We start from the raw sequence: 23278 nt of genomic DNA, 5'->3' as shown, positions 1-23278 counted from the left end.
TCTTTTTGAAAGGTGACGGCAGTTTTGGATCTGTTTATCGAGCTGCGTACAAAGGAGAAGAAGTGGCTGTGAAGATTTTTAATAAACATACATCACTTAGGCTGTTAAGACAAGTAAGAAATGCAGCAATATTATTACATTAAATAATACATTGTTAATCTTCTGGAACCCTTGTTTGGCACATGCTTGTATTGACCCTGTTTTCGAAGTTGAGTTTCGTTATAAAATCCCACTTTTGTCCTTTCCATATGGAGTGAAATAGATTTGTTTTGTTTCTCCTGTTGAAAAACAAACAAAAGACAGTATTCTGAGAATTCTTGTTCCAGGCTTCAAAAGTCCAAAAGAAAAGAGGGCACCTCTTTTGCATTTTTGCAATTCAAAGGAACCAAAATCCATACAACAGTAGTCCATTTGAAAACTTCTCCTGGACTCAGTTAAGTCACATGTTCTTATTTCAGCAAGCACCAATATTCAGGGCAGTGCTGTTGTTGACTGGCTTAAGTCTGCGCTGTTGAACCAGTCACTGTGGTAATGAGCAGGGCATTTTTTTAAAAAATTCCCCTTTTTCCCTGAAGCTGGGATTGGAGTCCGTTCAGTTCAGTCACTCAGTCGTGTCCAACTCTTTGCAACCCCCATGGACTGCACTGCAGTCCGTGATGGACTGATTGGAATCAGTTCCCCTTCAACTGATTGGAATCAATTCCCCTTAAAGTTCATCAGCTGTTTAGGTGAGGGCTGGGTACCACAGCCAAAGTCCAGGATACTCTGAGGAAGAATGAAAGTTGATTGCATAACCAAGAGCAGTCACTCTATTGCCCTCTCTTGTTTTGAATACTGGTGGGGATTTATTTCTTTTTTTTTCTGAGTCTTTCCTAACAGTAGGGATGAGTGAGAGAGACACAGTGAAGATAGATAAAATCCAGTGTGGATTCTGCAATCTTATACCAGAACTCAACTGTATTTTTGAGTCTATTTATTCTTATTTTTTCTTGATTTAGTGAAAAAAAAATTGTGCCTATATCTGAATCTAAATAACTAACGTAAACAAAAAGTACAGTTGCAATATGTTAGTTACTCTGAATAATGAAAAAAATTTCATGTCTGTGTAAAATGTCCTGGAGTAATTTTAATTATTAGTACCAAAAGTTACACAGTAGCTCTAGGAATAAACTAATAAACATTTTGTATATAATATTTTGTAAATCAGTGAACCAAATCTGGGCACAATCTCTTTTCTCTCTGTAGGTAGTTTGTTGTATAAATAGATTTTTCAGTCTTGATCATTAATCTTCAACATGTTTCAAATTTTATGTAACGTGCTCAGGAAACCTTGTTGGAAATCAGAACACTAGAAAAGCATGTGGGACTGATTAGTGTATGGGCAGCTAGATGAACCAAGGAAATAATAGAAATAGAAAAATAGGGTGTATGTAATATTTCTTTTAAAAAAAAAAGGAAAACACTTCAGTGTTCAGTGCTACATTTTGAGGGTCATTCTACCTGTGGTTATGAATCAGGGCTGATCTGTTACAGTCTTTTGCTCCTGGCTGTCTGCAATCAGTGAGCTGTTTTTCTAGGATAAGAAATTTGGATTAGGCTTCTGTCTGTGCCTATGAAAGAAAACAGAGCTAAATTGACTTGTTCTCATCAATTTTAGCCAACTGAGCTAATCAGACATAGGAAGGAAAAAAAAAAGATTTTTATCTACTCCGGAAGTATGATTGCAGTTTGAAGCCTGTGTTCTTAAAAATCTCCTCTTAGGGCACTGAGCCTTTTTTCTTCAGCTTGCAGAATTCTTCATACTTCAGTTTCCTGATAAATGCAGTTGGCACTGATACTCCACATCTTTGAAGCTAGTTGTTAAGAAGCAGAGCTTCGGCTGAAATCATAGTTTAAAACATGAATAAATTTAATATCACAGAAGGTATAAATTTCAAGTATAATTTCAGAGTAGAGTGAAATATACAGAATAAAATGTGTATAGAATTCAAAAACAACCATATCATGAAAGAAATGATAAAGTCTCATGTGATATGGCCTAGAATCAGGATAGAGACCTCTCTCTTCCAGCTAACTTCTTGGATTGGAGGGAGATTGTTGCACCTGGGGATTACCAGGGCCGATCACTCTGAGGAAGTAAGAGTTTTAAGCGAAGGTCTGAATGGCAAGAAAACTTTAGCTATGTGAAGGTTGAAGAGATTTCCAGGCAGAGGGATCAGCAAGGGCAAATACCCTGTGGCTGGAAGGAAGGAGCTGGGTGTATGCTGGGACTGGGCTGTTGGGGATTTACTAACCCAGGTGGTGAACAAGGAGGAGAGAGCAAGGAGCTGAGGTTTGAGAGATCAGGTCAGGCCATGAAGGCTGTGTAAGTGCATGCGATCTCAATCTGAAAGTAACAGGAAGTCCTTAGAGAGTTTTTAGGCAGGGGGCAATGGCAGATATTTCTGTAGACTTAGATACTCTTCTCTGTAAACCTTTCTAGTCATCAAACCAGAGATAATAGGCAGGCTGTTCCTCAGACGCCAAGTGCAGTTGATCCGTAGTGGCTGCTCAGGAATCTGTGGCTAAGGAAGATTCAGTAGGTGAGACTGAATGAACTGTTAATGTTGCCACAGTGTATGTATTGTCCCAGCATTAAATGTTCTGATAAAGCAAAGCAAATAGAAAAGAACTTAAATTTTAATTCACAGTGTAGTTGCAAAACCACTGGTTTAATTCTGAAAATGTGGAAAATATAAATAAGCTCAAAGAAGAAATGGAAATTTCGCTGTAATCCAGTCACTCAGGGAAAACTGTTCTCCAAGTGTTGATGGACTAACGGAAGGAGGCATTTGGGTAAGAATTGACATCTATTTACTCTTAATGACTTTGCAGGAGCTGGTGGTGCTCTGCCACCTTCACCATCCCAGCTTAATATCTTTGCTGGCAGCTGGGATTCGTCCTCGAATGTTGGTGATGGAATTAGCCTCCAAAGGTTCCCTGGACCGCCTGCTTCAGCAAGACAAAACCAGTCTTACCAGAACCCTGCAGCACAGAATTGTGCTACATGTGGCCGATGGCCTGAGGTAATTGATTCAGTCATGCTGTTTTCTATTCAATGTGTAGTGAATGTGAGCCCAAACTTGCTCTCAGACTTTGAGGACAGCGCTTCACTGTAACAATGTGTCCTGGTAATATTTCACAAACGATTTGAGTGTAAAAATACCGTTTCCCTGTTCAGATTTTGTAACTTCATAAAATAAGAGTAAGAAGAGCATGCACACCTCATAGCTAACAGAAGTAGAGTTTGAATCCAGAAGTCCTGCTCCAGAGCCCATGATCTTAACCATGCATTGACCTCCCTCCCCTAAAAAAATGTGGGTGAGGCTTCAAACTATCAAGGAAAGTGTCAGTTATCATGGATAATTCTGATGAGGAGAGATGAGGTCAGATTTCTGAAAGGGACGAGTTATTTAAGTCGGGTTGTCCTGAAAGACCATAGTGTGTCTCCGAGGTACACCAGCCCTGCGGCTGGATGGTACCCAGACAGGGCCTTGGAGAGGCAGCTCAACAGAGAGAAAAGGCCATGGCCTTTGGAGATAGAGACTGAAATAAATCACTGCTTAATGTACTTACTTTCCTTTGATTTTATTTCTCTAATTCTCTGTTTTTTATATTTTAAATCTCTGTTTCTCTGTTTTTTGTAGTGTCTAAACTGTGTCTAATACTTAATGTATAGTGTCCCAAGTTTGTCTGTAACAACTGAAGACATCCCAAATTAAAGTCTTGATTTCCCCCTTCTCCACCACTTCCCAACTCCAGTCAGCTTGTAGTCATCCTTCTCATGGCTGCCAGAGTGATTGTTCTAATATGGAAGCTGGATCACATCTTTCTCCTGTTCTCAAACCTCTCCCACCACACCCTCTGGTCACCGTTCTCAGCCACAGCCCTCCTGAGGTTTCCGGAATATACCAGGAGCTGTGTATCCCCTCTTCTCTCAGCCACAAATGTCTAACCTGCAGATAGCCCCTTGACTCACTTATGTCACTCAGATTCCTCAGAATGGAAGTCCCTGACTACCTCATGTCTCTCGGGCACCTGTAGCAATTATCATCGCCTAGTATTCTTTGTATTTTCATTTTAGAAGTTTGTTTATTGTCTGTCTTTGCCACCACAATCTGAGTGCCATGACATGGGGACTTTGCAGGTTGTTCACAGTTGTACTGTACACCAAGAATGCCATATCCTTAGTATGTTGGCATTGAGGAGAGAGGGAGGAAAGAAGAGGGAAGGTAGACTGCCTGGAGCATGGTAGCCTCAGAGTGGATGCAAATTTCCTTCTCTCCCTTCACTTCTTAAATAGTGTCTGTTTCTTTTGAGCAGTATCCAGAAAACTTAACTGGAACGGATGGTAAGGAAAACAAACATTGCTCACAAATAAATAAAACTAAACTGCTGATATATGGGATTTAACTATTAATACTGTATAAATATAATAGGAGAATAAAATAAGTAAATTTCTTTTCCTGAAAAAGTCCAGAAGCTATTGAAAAACAGATTATTATAAGATAAGTGGAAGTCACTCAGTTGGGTCCTACTCTTTGTGACCCCATGGACTGTAGCCCGCCAGACTCCTCTGTCCGTGGAGTTCTCCAGGCAAGAATACTGGAGTGGCTAGCCATTCCTTTATCCAGGGGATCTGCCCAACCCAATGATCAAAGCTGGGTCTCCCACACTGTAGGAAAGTTCTTTACCGTCAGAGCTACCAAAAATGTGTTTGTTGCTCAGTTGTGTCTGACTCCTTGCAACCCCGTGGACTGAAACCCAACAAGGCTCCTCTGTCCTTGGGATTCTCTAGGCAAAAACACTGAAGTGGTTTGCCATTTCCTTCTCCAGGAGATTTTCCCAACCCAAGGATTAAACCCTGGTCTCCCACATTGTAGGAGGATTCTTTACCCTATGAGCCACTAGGGAAGCCCTCCAAACATAAAAGCAGATTTGGATCTGGGTTGTTGTATCTACTTTTGAACACCAGGGGGAACCTTGTACTAAATTAATCAAGGAAAAGTGCAACTGTCTTGTTTTTTTTTTTCATTAATTTTTATTAGTTGGAGGCTAATTACTTTACACTATTGTAGTGGTTTTTGTCATACCTATTTCAAAAACTGTATTGGTCATTTTCCTTAATTTAACTTACTCCAGGTCCTAGTTTTTTCCTAAATCATCTACATGATTCCCAAAGTACTTATTTGTGAAATGAATAATTGATTTTTTAAACAATTCATCACTGTTTGAAAGATCTCATCTTTTATATAACTTTATCTGGTTCTTCAGTTCAGTTCAGTCGCTCAGTCATGTCCAACTCTTTGCCACCTCATGGACTGCAGCACGCCACGCTTCCCTTTCCATCACCAACTCCTGGAGCCCTCAAACTCATGGCCATCGCATTGGTGATGCCATCCAACCATCTCATCCTATGTCGTCCCCTTCTCCTCCCACCTTCAATCTTTCCCAGCATCAGGGTCTTTTCCAATGAGTTGGTTCTTCGCAACAGTTGGCCAAAGTATTAGAGTTTCAGCTTCAGCACCAGTCCTTCCAATGAATATTCAGGACCGATTTCCTTTAGGATGGTCTGGTTGGATCTCCTTGCAGTCCAAGGGACTCTCAAGAGTCTTTTCCAACACCACAGTTCGAAAGCATCAATTCTTCAGTGCTCAGCTTTGTTAAATAGTCCAACTGTCACATCCATACATGACTACTGGAAAAACCATAGTTTTGACTAGATGGACCTTTGTTGGTAAAGTAATGTCTCTGCTTTTTATATGTGGTCTAGATTGGTCATAACTTTTCTTCCAAGGGACAAGCGTCTTTTAATTTTATGGCTGCAGTCACCATCTGCAGTGATTTTGGAACCCAAAAGAAGTAAAATCTCTGATCATCTCCATTGTTTTCCCTTCTATTTGCCATGAAGTGATGGGACTGGATGCTATGATCTTAGTTTTCTGGATGTTGAGTTTTAAGCCAACTTTTTCACTCTACTCTTTCACTTTCATCAAGAGGCTCTTTAGTTCTTTGCTTTCTGCCATAAGGGTGGTGTCATCTGCATATCTGAGGTTGTTGATATTTCTTCCAGCATTCTTTATTCCAGTTTGTGCTTCTTCCAGCATGATTCATTTCTCATGATGTACTCTGCATATAAGTTAAATAAGCAGGATGACAATATACAGGCTTGATGTACTCCTTTCCCGAATTGGAACCACTCTGTTGTTCCATGTCCAGTTCTAACTGTTGCTTCTCGACCTGCATACAGATTTCTCAGGAGGCAGGTCAGGTGGTCTGGTAGTCCCATCTCTTGAAGAATTTTCCACAGTTTGTTGTGATCCACACAGTCAAAGGCTTTGGCATAGTCAATAAAGCATAAGTAGATGAATTGCTGGAACTCTCTTGCTTTTTCGATGATCCAGCAGATGTTGGCAGTTTGATCTCTGGTTCTTAGAGACCTTACTTATAAAATAATAAGTCCAGCAGTTGCCGATAAAGTAAATGAAATCTCAGCATATTTTCCTGATTTGTTTTCAGCATAATGCCCAGGTACCTTCTGGGTGTTGCGCCGTAAAAGGCTAATAGATTTTAGTAGCTAGCAATCTTCTACCAGCACTAAGTGTTTTTAAAATACTCAGCATTAGGGTTTGTCTTCCCAAATATATTTTAGCATAGAGCCATAACTACAGAGATAGAAAGAGACAATAAAGTCACATGACTTTGCAGCCCCTTAAATGATGGAGCTGTTTAGAGTGACATCCAAGAACTCTTAATGTTACATATTTTATCTTGTGCATATCTATCTTGTACATATTCTATAGTCAGCTATTAACTTGTATCTCTAAATTGTCTGGTGCTTTGAGCTTTTTATTATAATCCTCAACTACCTTTAAAGATTGAGTGTGGAACTTTCACAGCATCATCTTTTAGGATTTGAAATAGCTCACCTGGAATTCCATCACCTTCACTAACTTTGTTTGTAGTGATTCTTCCTAAGGCCCACTTGACTTCACATTTCAGGATGTCTGGCTCTAGGTGAGTAATCATGCCATCATGATTATCTCAGTCATGAAGATCTTTTTGGTACAGTTCTTCTGTGTATTCTTGCCACCTCTTCTTGATATCTTTTGCTTCTGTTAGGTCCATACCATTTCTGTCCTTTATTGAGCCCATCTTTGCATGAAATGTTCCCTTGGTATCCATTTTCTTGAAACGATCTCTAGTCTTTCCCATTCTATTGTTTTCCTCTATTTCTTTGCACTGATCACTGAGCAAGGCTTTCTTATCTCTCCTTTCTATTCTTTGGAACTCTTCATTAAAATGGGAATATCTTTCCTTTTCTCCTTTGCTTTTCACTTCTCTTCTTTTCACAGCTATTTGTAAGTCCTCCTCAGACAGCCATTTTGCTTTTTTGCATTTCTTTTTCTTGGAGATGGTTTTGATCCCTGCCTCCTGTACAATGTCACAAACCTCTGACCTTAGTTCATCAGGCACTCTGTCTATGTGATCTAGTCCCTTAAATCTATTTCTCATTTCCACTGTGTAATCATTAGAAATTTGATTTAGGTCATACCTGAATGTTAAAGTGGTTTTCCCTACTTTCTTCAATTTAAGTCTGAATTTGGTAATCAGGAGTTCATGATCTGAACCACAGTCAGCTCCTGGTCTTGTTTTTGCTGACTGTATAGAGTTTCTCCATCTTTGGCTGCAAAGAATATAATCAGTCTGATTTTGGTGTTGACCATCTAGTGATGTCAATGTGTAGAGTCTTCATTGTGTTGTTGGAAGAGGGTGTTTGCTATGACCAGTGCGTTCTCTTGGCAAAACTCAATTAGCCTTTGCCCTGCTTCATTCTGTACTCCAAGGCCAAATTTGCCTGTTACTCCAGGTGTTTCTTGACTTCCTACTTTTGCATTCCAGTCCCCTATAATGAAAAGGACATCTTTTTTGGGTGTTAGTTCTAGAAGGTCTTGTAGGTCTTCATAAAATCATTCAACTTCAGCTTCTTCAGCATTACTGGTCGGGGCACAGACTTGGATTACCATGATGTTGAATGGTTTGCCTTGGAAACAGAGATCATTCTGTCATTTTTGAGATTGTATCCAAGTACTACATTTTGGACTTTTGTTGACTATGATGGCCACTCCATCTCATCTAAGGGATTCTTGCCCACAGTAGTAGATATAATGGTCATTGGAGTTAAATTCACCCATTCCAGTCCATTTTAGTTTGCTGATTCCTAAAGTGTCGATGGTCACTCATGCCCACTTGACCTATTTGACCACTTCCTATTTGACCACTTCCAATTTGCCTTGATCCATGGACCTAACATTCCAGGTTTTCCTGTGCAATATTGCTCTTTATAGCATCAGACTTTACTTCCATCACCAGTCACATCCACAACTGGGTGTTGTTTTTGCTTTGGCTCCGTCTCTTCATTCTTTCTGGCATTGTTTCTCCACTGATCTCCAGTAGCGTATTGGGCATCTACCAACCTGGGGAGTTCATCTTTCAGTGTCCTATCTTTTTGCCTTATGACCGACCTAGACAGCATATTAAAAAGCAGAGACATTACTTTGCCAGCAAAGGTCTGTCTAGTTAAGGCTATCATTTTTCCAGTAGTCATGTATGGATGTGAGGGTTGGACTGTGAAGAAAGCTGAGCGCCGAAGAATTGATGCTTTTGAACTGTGGTGTTGCAGAAGACTCTTGAGAGTCCTTTGGACTGCAAGGAGATCCAACCAGTCCATCCTAAAGGAGATCAGTCCTGGGTGATCATTGGAAGGACTGATGTTGAAGCTGAAACTCCAATACTTTGGCCACCTGATGTAAAGAGTTGACTCATTGGAAAAGACCCTGATGCTGGGAAAGATTGAAGGTGGGAGGAGAAGGGGACGACAGAGTATGAGATGGTTGGATAGCATCACCGACTTAATGGACATGAGTTTGAGTAAGCTCTGGGAGTTGGTGATAGACAGGGAGGCCTGGTGTGCAGTCCATGGGGTCGCAAAGAATGGGATACAATTGAGCGACTGAACTGAATTGAACTGAACCTTTAAAGATATAGTACACTATATTTCCTATAAGTTTGTGTTTCAATATTTTCAAAATTGAATTTATTTTCTCTTGTTTCATCATGAATCTGTTTTTTATTTTGTATCCCATTAGCCAACAAAGGTTTTTGTAGCCACATCCAGACCACCCCCTCCCCCCCCCAAAAGTAAGTACTCCTTTGTCCGTTAGGTCCTTGATTAATTTATTTTTATGCCACTCCTGCTGTCTTGGTCTGATATTTACAGGGAATTATGGAATATTTCTGATATATTATTCCAAAATAAAAATTTAAGTATTCTTGAAACTCCTTAGCAATTCAAGTTATCTGGAGGATACATCTAAATTCCTGACATAGCCTCAGAACTCTTTATGTATGCCTCTTGCCTGCCTCTCCAGACTACTTTAATTCTATTGCCCTCATTCCAACCATGCTGAAGGACTTGACTTCTCATTGGCATCCGTGTCTATTCTTGTATTTGTCATTCCTGTCTTGTCAAAAAATCCTCCACCTAGAAAACTCATATTCCTCTAGAATTTGCTCACATACTGTCTTCACCATGATGACTAATTGCACCATGAAGAGTTGACCTGGCTAACACATGTTTCTTGACTCTGCTCCATGCAGGACTTTGCACTGGCTGCTAAAGAGGGAAAAGAAAGATAGAGCTTATATTGCCCTTATCAAGGTTGAAAACTTATAGTCTAGTGTGAGGGTCTGCTTTGGAACTACTAGGGATGTAGTACCAAATGCTAGGGAAGTATCACATTTTTGCAGTCTTCTTAGAATACCCACCTCTCCCTCTCGATTGTGGCCCTAAAGAGCAGGGAGACGAGGATGCCTTTATATCCCCAGTGACTGTCCCTCATAGGTGCCAAATATATATTTTAAATGAATGAAGATATTCTGTTAGAATAATTCTCTTTAGGTTGAGATAAAGTTTACTGTAAGTTGCAAAGGAGTTTCTTTGCAACATTGATAACAATCACAATTTAAAAATAACTAAATTGAGTTTAGCTAGTTTGTTTTAATAAAATATTTGACAATGATCATTGTCATATAATACATAAATTATGGCTGAATTATTCTTACTAAGGCAACATCTGTACTTGTTATGTTTTGAAAGCTATTCTGCTATTTAAAGCTATTAAAACTGTGCTTTTAAGATTAAATTCTGTAATTGAACATTTTAACTAATCCAGATAATCTTTCCTTCCCAGTGACATTATTTAAAATTAAGTTTAATTTTTTTAACCTTTGGAAAGTGTTTTGAGAGAGTCTGTAGTCTTTAAATATTCTGAAAGAGGCATGCATTAGGAAGGATTTGGATGCTATTCAATAATGTATGACTTGGCTTTAACTTTTTTCTTCTTAATCTCCCAGCTTTTCTCTTCAACAGGATAAGAGTAGCTAATGGCCTTTCAGTAAGCCCTCAGTAAATTTTTCTTTTAAGCCTATTACTTATTGTTAAGGTCAGCTTCATTAGTATATCTCTCTTACTTTCAGCCAAAAATATGTCTACTGAAAGGAATAGGCCTAATGCCAAATGTTCTAACTACATCCTGGAAGAGAAGGAATCTTCTATTGATGAAGTTAAATGATACATACATTCTAGGTCATCAATCAATGGAAAGTTCAGGGTATTTCTGCCTCTCTGCTCCTAATCCCTCTAGCAGTGATTAATACTCAGTAATGGAGCAAATATTTATTGATATAAGGTGAGCTTAAACCAAAAGCCACAAAAAAAGGATTTAAATTTACCTCTCTTAAGTTCTGTGAAAAAATGTAATTTCAGTTCAGTTCAGTCACTCAGTCATGTCCAATTCTCTGCGACCCCATGGACTGCAGCACGCCAGGCTTCCCTGTCCATCACCAACTCCCGGAGCTTGCTCAAATTCATGTCCATTGAGTCGATGATGCCATCCAACCATCTCATCCTCTGTCGTCCCCTTCTCCTCCTGCCTTCAATCTTTCCCAGCATCAGGGTCTTTTCCAATAAGTTGGTTCTTCACATTAGTTGGCCAAAGTATTGGAGTTTCAGCTTTAGCATCAGTCCTTCCAATTCAGGACTGATCTCCTTTAGGATGGACTGGTTGGATCTCCTTGCAGTCCAAGGGACTCTCAAGAGTCTTCTGCAACACCACAGTTGAAAAGCATCAATTCTTTGGTGATCAGCTTTCTTAAATAGTCCAACTCTCACATCCATACATGGCTACTGGAAAAACCATAGTTTTGACTAGACGGACCTTTGTTGGTAAAGTAATGTCTCTTTTTTTTATATGTGGTCTAGGTTGGTCATAGCTTTTCTTCCAAAGAGCAAGTGTCTTTTAATTTCATGGCTGCAGTCACCATCTGCAGTGATTTTGGAGCCCAAGAAAATAGTCTGTCATTGTTTCCCCATCTATTTGCCATGAAGTCACGGGACCAGATGCCATGATCTGTTTTCTAAACGTTGAGTTTTAAGCCAACTTTTTCACTCTCCTCTTTCACTTTCATCAAGAGGCTCTTTAGTTCTTCTTTGCTTTCTTCCATAAGGGTGGTGTCGTCTGTATATCTGAGGTTATTGATATTTCTCCTGGCAATCTTGATTCCAGCTTGTGCTTCATCCAGCCTGGCATTTCACATAATGTACTCTGTATATAAGTTAAATAAGCAAGGTGGCAGTATACAGCCTTGTAGTTCTGTGAAAAAAATGTAATTTCAAGGTAGGACATAATGTAGTTGTGAGGTCATGTGCAGAACTATGGCAAATTTGATGTCATGGGGTAGGGTAAAAAGAGCTGGGGAAAAATCTGAATTTTTTAGATGGGTAAGGAAAGATAATAGAGTTACTTTAGAACTAGTGATAGCTTTTGTTTCTAAAATGGACAAGACCTGGTTGAGGGGAAAACTTAGTTTTGTTTTTTATATTAACTAGTTTTTAGTCTTCATCTACAGTGAATGTCAAACTCTGGTTGCCAATTGTTGAATGGATCAATTTCTAAAAGGAAAGACTTTAAAATTCCCCGTATCACCTTTCCCAAGATAGTGGTTTACTCCTTCCAGCTCTCAGTTCAAGCTATTCTTTGTTAATTCATAGTAGGTCTGGGTTTAAAGTAGATTACATCTTCAAATGATACAGTACAAATAGCTAAAAAAGTCTTTTATTTTAATTTATTAACTATTGAAAAAGTAGAAAATATTTTCCAAAATGTTAGGAAATATTTTATTCAGAAAAAAAAATATCAAAGGAGAGAGAGAATTTTAAAGGCTAGGAAGAATTTCTAAAATTGTTAAATAAATGGGAGTTATAACAAAATACTATGAATTCTTATTTAATGTATTTTCATTTTTAAACCAATTAAAATATTTACATGATATTGAGGGGTTTCAAAATTCCTTTTAGTGATTATTAAAGTATACAGGAAAGAAGTCTCAAAAAAATACATATTCTGCTTAAAGTGTTCCTTTAAGTTTAAATCACTTATCAGAACTAACATGTCTTTTAGTTTGTTTTAAATGCATAAACTTTCTATGTAAAACTGGACTTACATATTTTGATTTCCTTCTACAGTATCTTTTAACTCTGAAGGTAAAACTTAGCACAGAATTTTGATGCTTTGCCTAGTGAATATGTGTATTTTTAAAAAATCATGCCAAAATATATTATGATATACTCACATTTTAATAAGATTTCCTGTGCATTTTATGGCAGATACCTCCATTCGGCCATGATTATATACCGTGACTTGAAGCCCCACAACGTGTTGCTTTTCACCCTGTATCCCAATGCTGCCATCATCGCCAAGATTGCGGACTATGGGATTGCTCAGTACTGCTGTAGAATGGGGATAAAAACATCAGAGGGCACTCCAGGTACGTGAGAAGGTTCGTTTGATAATTCCCTCTTCAGGACGGATAACCACGGCCCTCAGTTGTGAGTTCAGGAGACTTAGGAGAACACTGAAGCCTGTCACTCTGTGAACAGATGTTCATTTATAATCTTGACCAGTACATTTGTGGTTTTGATCATTGTATCCAGTAGGGAAAAAAAAATCTACTGATGTAATTTTCTAGGGGAAAAGTCAAATTATAAAACAAAGTATGTTTGATGTCAAGTTATGTTTCTAAAAGTTGGATTTCTTAAAAACATTGAATTACTACAGAGGTGGTAAGGGAACCACAAAGTTTTCATCTAGCTACTGTTAACACTTACATAAAATGAGGCAAACCAGATTTAGGATCACAAACCTTTTTTTTTTTTTTTGTAGCTAGGAAATTCAAATAACTTTGAAAATCCAAAGATTTTATTTAAATAACTGATTTCATGGTGAAATTTGGCCTAATGGAATTGACTCTCATTACGATCTTTATTTCTCATACTCACTGTGAATGTGTATGTTTCATGGCAGAAATATAAACATGTTTGAGTATAGGGTGTGGCTCTGATCCCACTGAAGCTTTGTGTAATTTGTTATATGCATTATTACTAACTTTCTTGAGTATTAACCCTAAATAATTATAGCTCCAAGAGTTTCAGATGAGGACTTTATTGCTGCTGGAGTTCTTTGTTGCACTCTTCTTGATATAAGCATACTTTCTTACTCTTTTTTAACATATGTGTGTGTGTGTGTGTGTGTGTATAAATCTTTTGACTGTGCTTTGTAGCATCATAGTGCCCCAACCAGGGATCGAATCTGAACCCTCTGCACTGGAAGTATGGAGTCTTAACCACTGGACTGCCAGAGAAGTCCCCCAAATTTTAAATTTAAAAAAAATTTAAAAATTTTAACTTTACTGAAGTAGAGTTCCCTGTGCTAAACAGTAGGTCCTTGTTGGTTATCTATCTTACACGTAGTAGTGTGTGTATGTTCATCCCAAGCTCCTGCTTTAACCCTCCCAGCCACATTTTCCGTTTGGTAATCATGAGTTTGTTTTTGATATCTGTAAATAAGTTCTGTTGTCTTATTTTTAATAAATAAGTTCATTTGTGTTATTTTTTAAAAAATTAGATTCCACATATAAGTGATATGACATTTGTCTTTGACTTAGTATGGTCAGCTCCAGGTCCATCTGGTGTTGCTGCAAATGGCTATATATCATCCTTTTTTTATTGCTGAGTAATATTTCATTGTATATATGTACTGCATCTTCTTTATACATGTGTCTGTCAATGGACATTTAGGTTGATAACCATGTCTTGGCTATTGTAAATAGTGTTGCAATGAACATTGGGGTGCATGTATCTCTTCAAATTGTGATTTTCTCCAGATATAAGCCTAGGAATGGAATTGCTGAATCATATGGTGGCTCTATTTTTAGTATTTTTAATGAACCTTCACACATTTCTACCTAATGGTTGTACCATTTACATTTCCACCAGCAGGGTAGGAGGGTTCTGATTGGTACATGAGTTTAAACCTTTAACTACTGAACTTCATTTTTCTTTCTTCATAGTTTATAGATTGTTAACACTTAAATAGTTAAAAATTTTGTAGTGTCTCTTTTTGACCCTATAAAACAGTATGAGTCAAGGTTATTATGTAAAATGAAACATATCCATTCTGCATATTATATCATATTATGCAAATACTGTCATATTATGGTTGTCAGAAATCACAGGCATCATTTTCTCACCTTATATTTTAATGTAGCATTTTTTTTTCTTTAAAGTGAAAGAAGGTTTATTCAGAGAGAAACACACTCCACAGACAGAGTGTGGATCATCTTGGAAGGCAAGAGAGGCACCAGGGTATGGGATTGTCAGTTTTTATGTTGTTGTTGCTATTCACATGTCGGACTCTTTTCAACTACATGGACCTCGGCGTGCCAGGCTTCCCTGTCCTTCACTATGTTCCAGACATTGCTCAAACTCACATTCACTGAGTTGATGATGTTGTCCAACCTTATCATCCTCTCTTGCCTGCTTCTCCTCCTACCCTCAATCTGCACCAGCATCAGGGTCTTTTCTAGTGAGTCGGCTCTTTGCATCAGGTGGCCAAGGTATTATAGCTTCAGCTTCAGCGTCAGTCTTTCCAGTGAATATTCAGGGTTGATTTTCTTTAGGATTGACTGGTTTCATTTCCTTGCTGGCCAACTCTTTGCGACCCTATGGACTGAAGACCGCCAGGCTCCTCTGTCCATGGGATTCTCTAGGCAAGCATACTGGAGTGAGTTGCCAGGCCCTTCTCCAGGGAATATTCTGGACCAAGGGATTAAACCTGCATCTCTTGTGTCTCCTCCTTTGGGAGGAGGTTCTTTACCACTATCGCCACCTGGAAAAATATCTTGCTGTCCAAGAGAGTTTCAACAGTCTTCTCTAGCATCACAATTTGAAAGCATCACAATTTGAAAGCATCAATTCTTTGGGCCTCAGCCTTCATTCCCTGATGGCTCATTGGTAAAAGAAATCACCTGCCAATGAAGGAGACATGGGTTCTATTCTTGGGTCATTAAGATCCCCTGGAGAAGGAAATGGCAACCCACTCCAGTTTCTTGCCTCGAAAATCCCGTGGATAGAGAAGCCTGGCAGGCTGTAGTCCATGTGGTTGCAAAGAGTCAGACACGATTAGCAACTAAACAACAATAGCCTTGTTTATGGTCCAGTTCTCACATCTGTACATGACTGTTGGAAAGACCACAGCTTTGAATATATAGACTTTTGCCAGAAAAGTGATGTTTCTGCTTTTAAAATTGCTGTCTAGATTTGTCAGCTTTCCTTCCAAGGAGCAAGTGTCTTTTAATTTCATGGCTGCAGTCAAGGTGTGCAGTGATTTTGGAGGCCAAGAAAATAAAATCTGTCACTGTTTCCATTGTTTTCCCATCTATTTGCCATGAAATGATGGGACCAGATGCCATGATCTTAGTTTTTTGAATGTTGAGTTTCAAGCCAACTTTCTTACACTCCTCTTTCATGCTCATCTGGAGGTTCCTGAGTTCCTCTTTGCTTTCTGACATTAGAGTGGTATCCTCTGAATATCTGAGGTTATTGATATTTCTCCCAGCAATCTTGATTCCAGCTTGTGATTCATCCAGCCAGGTATTTTGCATAGAAGTTAAATAAGCATACTGACAATATACAGCCTTGACTTCTTTATGAGTTTTGAACCAGTCCATTGTTCCATGTCTGGTTCTAACTGTTGCTTCTTGACCTGCATACAGGTTTCTCAGGAAACAGGTAAGGTGATCTAGCATTCCCATCTTTTTAAGAATTTTTCTACAGTTTGTTGTATCCACATAGTCAAAAGCTTTAGTGTAGTAAATGAAGCAGAAGTTTTTCTGGAATTCCCTTGCTTTCTCTTATGATCCAGCAAATGTTGGCAATTTGATCTCTGGTTCCTGTGCTTTTTGTAAATCTAGTTTGTACATCTGGAAGTTCTCCGTTCACGGACTGCTGAAGCCTAGCTTGATGGATTTTGAGCAAATCTTGCAGTATAAGAAAATCTTACCATACAAGCAAACCTTGTACAGTAGTTTGAGCATCTTTGGCATTGCCCTTCTTTGGGATAAGAATGAAAACTGACCTTTTCCAGTCCTATGGCTACTGCTGAGTTTTCCAAATTTGCTGATGTATTGAGTGCATGTATTTAACAGCATCATCTTTTTAGGATTTTAAATAGCTCACATGGAATTCCATCACCTCCACTAACTTTGTAGTAATGCTGTTTAAGGCCCATTTGAATTTTTTACACTCCCTGATATCTGGCTCTAGGTGACTGACCACACCATCCTGGTTATCTGTGTCCAGTTATCACTGGTTATTAAGACCTCTTTGTGTAGTTCTTCTGTGTATTCTTACAACCTCTTCTTAATCTATTCTGCTTCTGTTAGGGCCTTACTGTTTCTGTCCGTTATCATGTTCATCCTTGCATGAAATATTGCCTTTATATCTCCAATTTTCTTGAAGAAATTTCTAGTATTTCCCATTCTATTGTTTTCTTCTATTTTTCTTTGCATTGTTCATATAAGAAGGCTTTCTTATCTCTCCTTGCTATTCTCTTGAACTCTGCATTCAGATGGGTATATCTTTCCATTTCTCCTTTCCTTTCACTCCTCTTTTTTTTTTTTTTTAAGGTGTTTGTAAAGCCTTCTCAGACAACTACTTTGCCTTCTTGCATTCTTTTCCTTTAGGATGATTTTGATCACTGCTTCCTGTACAATTTTATGAATCCTGTCCATAGTTCTTCAGATACTCTGTCTACCAGATCTAATCCTTTGAATCTATTTATCACCTACACTGTATAATCATAAGGGATTTCATACCTGAATGGCCTAGTGGTTTTCCCTACTTTCTTCAATTTAAGCCTGAATTTTGCAGTAAGGAGCTGGTGATCTGAGCCACAGTCAGCTTCAGATCTTGTTTTTGCTGACTGTGTAGAGCTTCTCCAATTTGACTTCAAAGAATAAAATCAGTCTGATTTTGATATTGACCCTATGGTGATTTCCATGTGTAGAGTCATCTCTTAATGTTTTTGAAAGAGGATGTTTACTGTGGCCAGTGTATTCTCTTGACAAAACTCTGTTAACCTTTGCTCTGCTTCATTTTGTACTCCAAAGACAAACTTGCCTGTTCCTCCAGCTAAATCTTAGCTTCCTACTTTTGCATTCCAATTCCATATGAGAAAAAAGGACATCTTTGATGGTGTTAGTTCTAGTTGGTCTCATAGGTCTTCATAGAACCATTTAGCTTTAACTTCTTCGGCATTAGTGGTTTGGACATAGACTTGAGTTACTGTGGTGTTGAATGGTTTGCCTTGGAAATGAAACGAGATCATTCTGTCATTTTTGAGACTTCACCCATGTACCACATTTTGAACTCTTTTGGTGACCATGAGGGGTACTCCATTTCTTGTAAGAGGTTCTTACCCGCAGTAGTAGATATCATGGATATCTGATTTAAATTTTGCCCATTTCTGTCCATTTTAGTTCAGTAATTTCTAAGATGTTGACGTTCACTCTTTCCATCTCCTGCTTAACCATGTCCAATTCACCTTGATTTATGGACCTAACATTCCAGGTTTCTATACAATATTGTTCTTTGCAGCATTGGACTTTACTTTCACCACCAGACACATCCACAACTGAGAGTCTGCTCTAGCCCAGTCTCTTCATACTCCCCAGTAGCATACTGGACACCTACCAACCTGAAGCGTTCATCTTCTGGTGTCTTTTCTTTTTGCCTTTTCATACTGTTCATGGGGTTCTTGAGGCAAGAATACTCGAGCGATTTGCCATTCCTTTCTCTAGTGAACCACATTTTGTCAGAACTTTTCACCGTGACCTGTCCATCTTGGGTGGCCCTGCAGGTCATGGCTCATAGCTTCATTGAGTTACTCAAGCTGTTTCACCACAGCAAGGCTGTGATCCATGAAGGGGTTAAGTTTTTACAAGGGTGAGTAATTTCATTGGCTGATGAGTGGGAGGAATATTCCAGCTATTGTGGGAAAGAGGAGGAGGTTTCTAGGCATTGGGCTACTGCCCATTTTTTGACCTTTATGGTCTGCCTTGGAACTGTCATATTGCCTGTGAGTGTATCATTTAGCTTTCTGATGTGTTACAGTGAGTGTATACTGAGGCTCAAGGTGTAGTGAAAGTCACCTCATCTGCCATCTTGGACCTAGTTGGTTCTAATCAGTTTATGTCATGTTCTTGGGTTATGTTATTCTTTTAAATTTTGTACCTTGCTGCCTCCCTGTCTCAATCACTCCCTCAAGAGATTTTACTCCTATTATATAATGGGACGTGGGTTGGTGACATTTATCTTCTCTAGGTGCTTCAGGGCTGAGTAGCGGTGTCAACCCTGTCTGTTAGGGAGTAAAGATCTCTGGATGCCTGATCTAGGGGCCTCAGGGGCAGGATGGGTTCTTGTTTGGTATGAATATGGGCTGGAATCTTTGCATAGCCATCATCTTGATATGCAACTGTTGTTACTGCCTCTGTAGCCTTCCTATGTATCCTTTTGAAGATGAAGCACTTTTGTAAGAGCGTCAGAGTATAATAACTGTCTGTAGATTACAAAAGACTTAAAATCATATTTAAACATTTTATTACAGTGTAATTGATAAAGAAGTTTGCTTACTGTTATGACATATAACAGTTTAACATAACAAATAGAACTGTAGCATTATACTTGGACATAGCCACAGGACTGGAAAAGGTCAGTTTTCATTCCAATCCTGAAGAAGGGCAATTTCAAAGAATGTTCAAACTACTGCACAGATCCACTCATCTCACACACTAGCAAAGTAATGCTCAAAATTCTCCAAGTGAGGCTTCAACAGTGCATGAACTGAGAACTTCCATATGTTCAAGCTGGATTTAGAAAAGGCAGAGGAACCAGAGATCAAATTGGTAACATCTGTTGGATCATAGAAAAAGCAAAAGAATTCCAGGAAAACATCTACTTCTGCTTTATTGACTATGCCAAAACCTTTCACTGTGTGGATCACAACAAACCGCCCAAAATTCTTAAAGAAATGGGAGTACCAGACCACCTTACCTGCCTCCTGAAAAATCTGTATGCAGGTCAAGAAGCAACAGTTAGAAGTGAACATGGAACAAGGGACTGGTTCCAAATTGGTAAAGGAGTACATCAAGGGTGTATTTTGTCACCCTGCTTCTTTAGCTTATATTCAGGTGTATCATGTGAAATGCTGGGCTGGATGAAGCACAAGCTTCAATCAAGATTTCTGGGAGATATATCAATAACCTCAGTTATGCAGATGACACCACCCTTATGGCAGAAAGAAAAAGGAACTAAAGAGCCTCTTGATGAAAGAGAGAGTGAAAAAGCTGGCTTGAAACTGAACACTCAGAAAACTAAGATCATGGCAACTGGTCCTATCACTTCATGGCAAACAGATGGGGAAACAATGGAAACAATGACAGACTTTCTTTTCTTAGGCTCCAAAATCGCTGCAGATGGTGACTGCAGCCATGAAATCAAAAGACACTTGGTCCTCGGAAGAAAAGCTATAACCAACCTAGACAGCATATTAAAAAGCAGAGACTTTACTTTGCCAGCAAAGGTCCGTCTAGTCAAAGCTATGGTTTTTTTCAGTAGTCCTGTATGGGTGAGACTTGGACCATAAAGAAAGCTGAGCACTGAAGAATTGATGCTTTTGAACTGTGGTTCTGGATAGGACTCTTGAGACTCCTTTGGACTGCAAGGAGATCAAACCTGTCAATCCTAAAGGAAATCAGTTCTGGATACGCATTGGAAGGACTGATGCTGAAGCTGAAGCTTCAATACTTTGGCCACCTGATGCGAAGAACTGGCTCATTAGAAAAGACCCTATTGCTGGGAAAGATTGAAGGCAGGAGGAGAAGGGGATGACAGAGGATAAGATGGTTGGATGGCATCACTGACTCGATGGACATGAGTTTGAGCAAGCTCTGGGAGTTGGTGTTGAACAGGGAAACCTGGCATGTGCAGTCCATGGAGTCACAAAGAATTGGACATTACTGAGTAACTGAACTGTACTGAACTGAGGACGTATCCAAAATTTGAAGCTTCATATAATTGTTAGAATGTCTGTATAAATAGTATTCATTCATACAGTATATTTTTAGGTGGATTTATTGCTCATGTGATAATGCTCTCTTTGTAATTTATCATACTGAATAATACTAGTTAATATTTCTCTGACATGCCTCAGGGGCCCACTAAAGCATCTCAAAGTTAGCTGAAAGTCAAAAGAACTTTCATTAAAATTTGATATTTGGGAAGTTTGTAAGAAAAGTTTTAAAACACTTGGTCATAAGATCATCAGTTAATGTTGCTTTTAAGAGTCATCTCTAACCCTTTTTTATCAAACCTACTGTAATACTCCTGTTACTTTAATTGTTAACTGACTTTATACCAGTGAAAATCCTGTTTTCTGTGTTCTTGTATTTTCATGATCTTAGACATGTTCTTTCCACATGAAATCCTCTCTCCCTTTCTCAGCTCGCATTCCTCTTCTTGTCTCAGATTCATTATTATGAAACTGTCATAGGTCAAGTGATCTGTATAGATATCCTGTCTTTCAAATTTTAGTTTGAGTAGGAATAGAAAATTGAAGGGTTGACATCTGTTTGGTGGGGCCAACTCTATCCTTAGAGAAATCTTACATGGTTGTTTGTAAATAAAATTGCAAGTGGCTTTACATCATCTTGGTGATTGCAGCTCAATTAAAACATATTCCTAAGACAGAAGAAAATACTTTATCTGAGTAGTCAAAATTGTTCCCTACCCTCTCTTCTTTCCTCAATTTATGTCCTTAGATGAGCAAATGGTCCCAGCTTCCAATGTGTGGTTTTATTATTTTCTGGTTTTATTATTTTTTATATACATATCTTCTCTTTCATTTTACATAGCTCTGTTAGATAGAGTGTGCATTCTCATAAATATTTCAAGGTATATTTTCTGGGTGCAAGTGCCTCTGGATTGTTCAATAATAATAAGATAATTGTTCTTGCTCCAGCACCTGCTACATCCCAGGCTCAGGTCCAGGTACATTAGACACATGGTTATCCTAGCCTCATTCCAGGGCTGAAAGTTAGCATTTATCTTCTCATCTGTAAAATGAGGAAGCTGAGGCTCAGTGAGATTGTATAACTTGCACAAAGTCATGCAGTAAGTGGCCAAGATAAAGCTCAATCTAAATAAGAATTGAATCCAGAGCTATTTGACTTTAAATCTATACAGGCAAACCTTATTTCATTTTGCTTTGCAGTTGTTGTGTTGTTTTTTCTTTTTTTTAACAAATTGTAGTGTTTGTGGCAACCGTGCATCAAGCCAGGCTATCAGAGCCAGTTTTCAATGACATTTGCTAACTTTGGGTTTCTGTGTCACATGTGGGTAATTCTTACAGTATTTCAAAGTTTTTCATTATTATTATGCTTGTTATGGTGGTCTGTGATCAATGACCTTTGATGTTACTATTGCAAAAATATTATGACTTGCTAAAGGTTCAGATGATGGTTAGCAGTTTTTAGCAATAAACTGTCTTTAAGGTATGTACATTAATTTTAGACATAAGGCTGTTTCTATTAATAAACTGCTATATGGTGTGACTTATGCTGTTACCCAGTGTCTGCTTTGGAGAAATTAAAATTGTTTTCTTGGGAAATTTAAAATATTTCATCCTATAAGAAGTTTTCCTGATATAGTATCTTATTTATATTTTCCTTTTTTACTTAATGTGGAAAACAGCTTCTGATGTGCTTTGTCTTGCTTCTTTCAAGTGCTAACCCTTTATGAAACCTCTTACTTAAAATGAAAGAATCCAACCACTGAATATTTTCAAATCTTTACTGAGACTTTCCTTTTTGTAATCAAAGCAAGCTCTTTGTATGGTAAAATATTCTATGTAATGTAGAAAAGGTGGAGAGGCTTTGGTTGGTGGGGAAGGGCAGCTATTTGCCTTTTTTTGCTTCCTAGGTGGCTCAGTGGTAAAGAATTCAACTGCCAATGCAGTGGATGCCTGAGTCAGGGAGATCCCATGGAGAAGGAAATAGCAACCCACTCCAATATTCTTGTCTGGGAAATCCTATGGACAGAGGAGCCTGGTGGGCTATAGTCCATGGAGTCACAAACAGTTGGACACAACTTAGCGACTAAGCAACAACAGTGTAAGCAACTTAAATATGCACTAGAAAATCAAAACATTTGTGTGACGCACTTATTACTGCTGTATCAAGGTGATCCGGCCCCAAATCCACAGTATCTCCAAGGTACGCCTGTAGTCACTCCCCTGGATCACGTGAAACTACCCTGTACTTACAGAGGTTTACATGATCAATCTTAGTTATTTAAAAATCCAGTCAAACAAAGCAAAATGGTAGGATCATACATCTCAAGTACTGAAGATGGGATTCCACAGGCCTCATAAACCCACCTAGAAATATAGGCAGCTGACAGCGCTCTTCTCTTAGAAGATCTGTCATTACTGTCATATCTCATGAAGTTGGGCCAGGCCACTCATCTGGGGCCTGCAGTCTGTTCCTCCTCCCCTCAGCCCTGTCACTTTGCTCATGGAGAGGAAATCCTGATGTTGAAGCCTCAGCCCCTTACTTGGCAGTGGATCTCTCTGACCCTTGTTGATTGTGCTCCCTCGGTGGCCTGGGCTACCAGCAGCCAGCTTGTTTCAACTCTCTTCCAACTCATGACCCTTCATTTTAAGTGTCTTACTTCCTGGTTTGGGTCAAAACCTGCCTGTAGTTCAATATCCAACTGATTTTTCAT

General features: G+C 38.8%; 1 protein-coding gene across 4 annotated transcripts in view; it reads left to right on the top strand.

Moving 5' to 3' along the window:
* The window catches only part of LRRK2 (leucine rich repeat kinase 2), a 193534-nt gene that overhangs the window by 127313 nt on the left and 42943 nt on the right, over positions 1 to 23278 (top strand). For 3 of the 4 annotated variants that reach the window (XM_061129857.1, XM_061129863.1, XM_061129850.1), the window contains exons 39-41: positions 13 to 113; positions 2875 to 3065; positions 12767 to 12927. In XM_061129857.1, the coding sequence (XP_060985840.1) occupies positions 13 to 113; positions 2875 to 3065; positions 12767 to 12927 (453 nt within the window). Of the gene's footprint in view, positions 1 to 12; positions 114 to 2874; positions 3066 to 12766; positions 12940 to 23278 lie in introns of all 4 variants that reach the window. The other variant, XM_061129873.1, reaches the window with a different exon arrangement.

Source organism: Dama dama, chromosome 3, assembly GCF_033118175.1.
Source record: "Dama dama isolate Ldn47 chromosome 3, ASM3311817v1, whole genome shotgun sequence".
Classification (NCBI taxonomy): domain Eukaryota; kingdom Metazoa; phylum Chordata; class Mammalia; order Artiodactyla; family Cervidae; genus Dama; species Dama dama.
The sequence above is the reverse complement of the archived record's forward strand: the minus strand, read 5'-3'. Positions and strand labels throughout refer to the sequence as shown.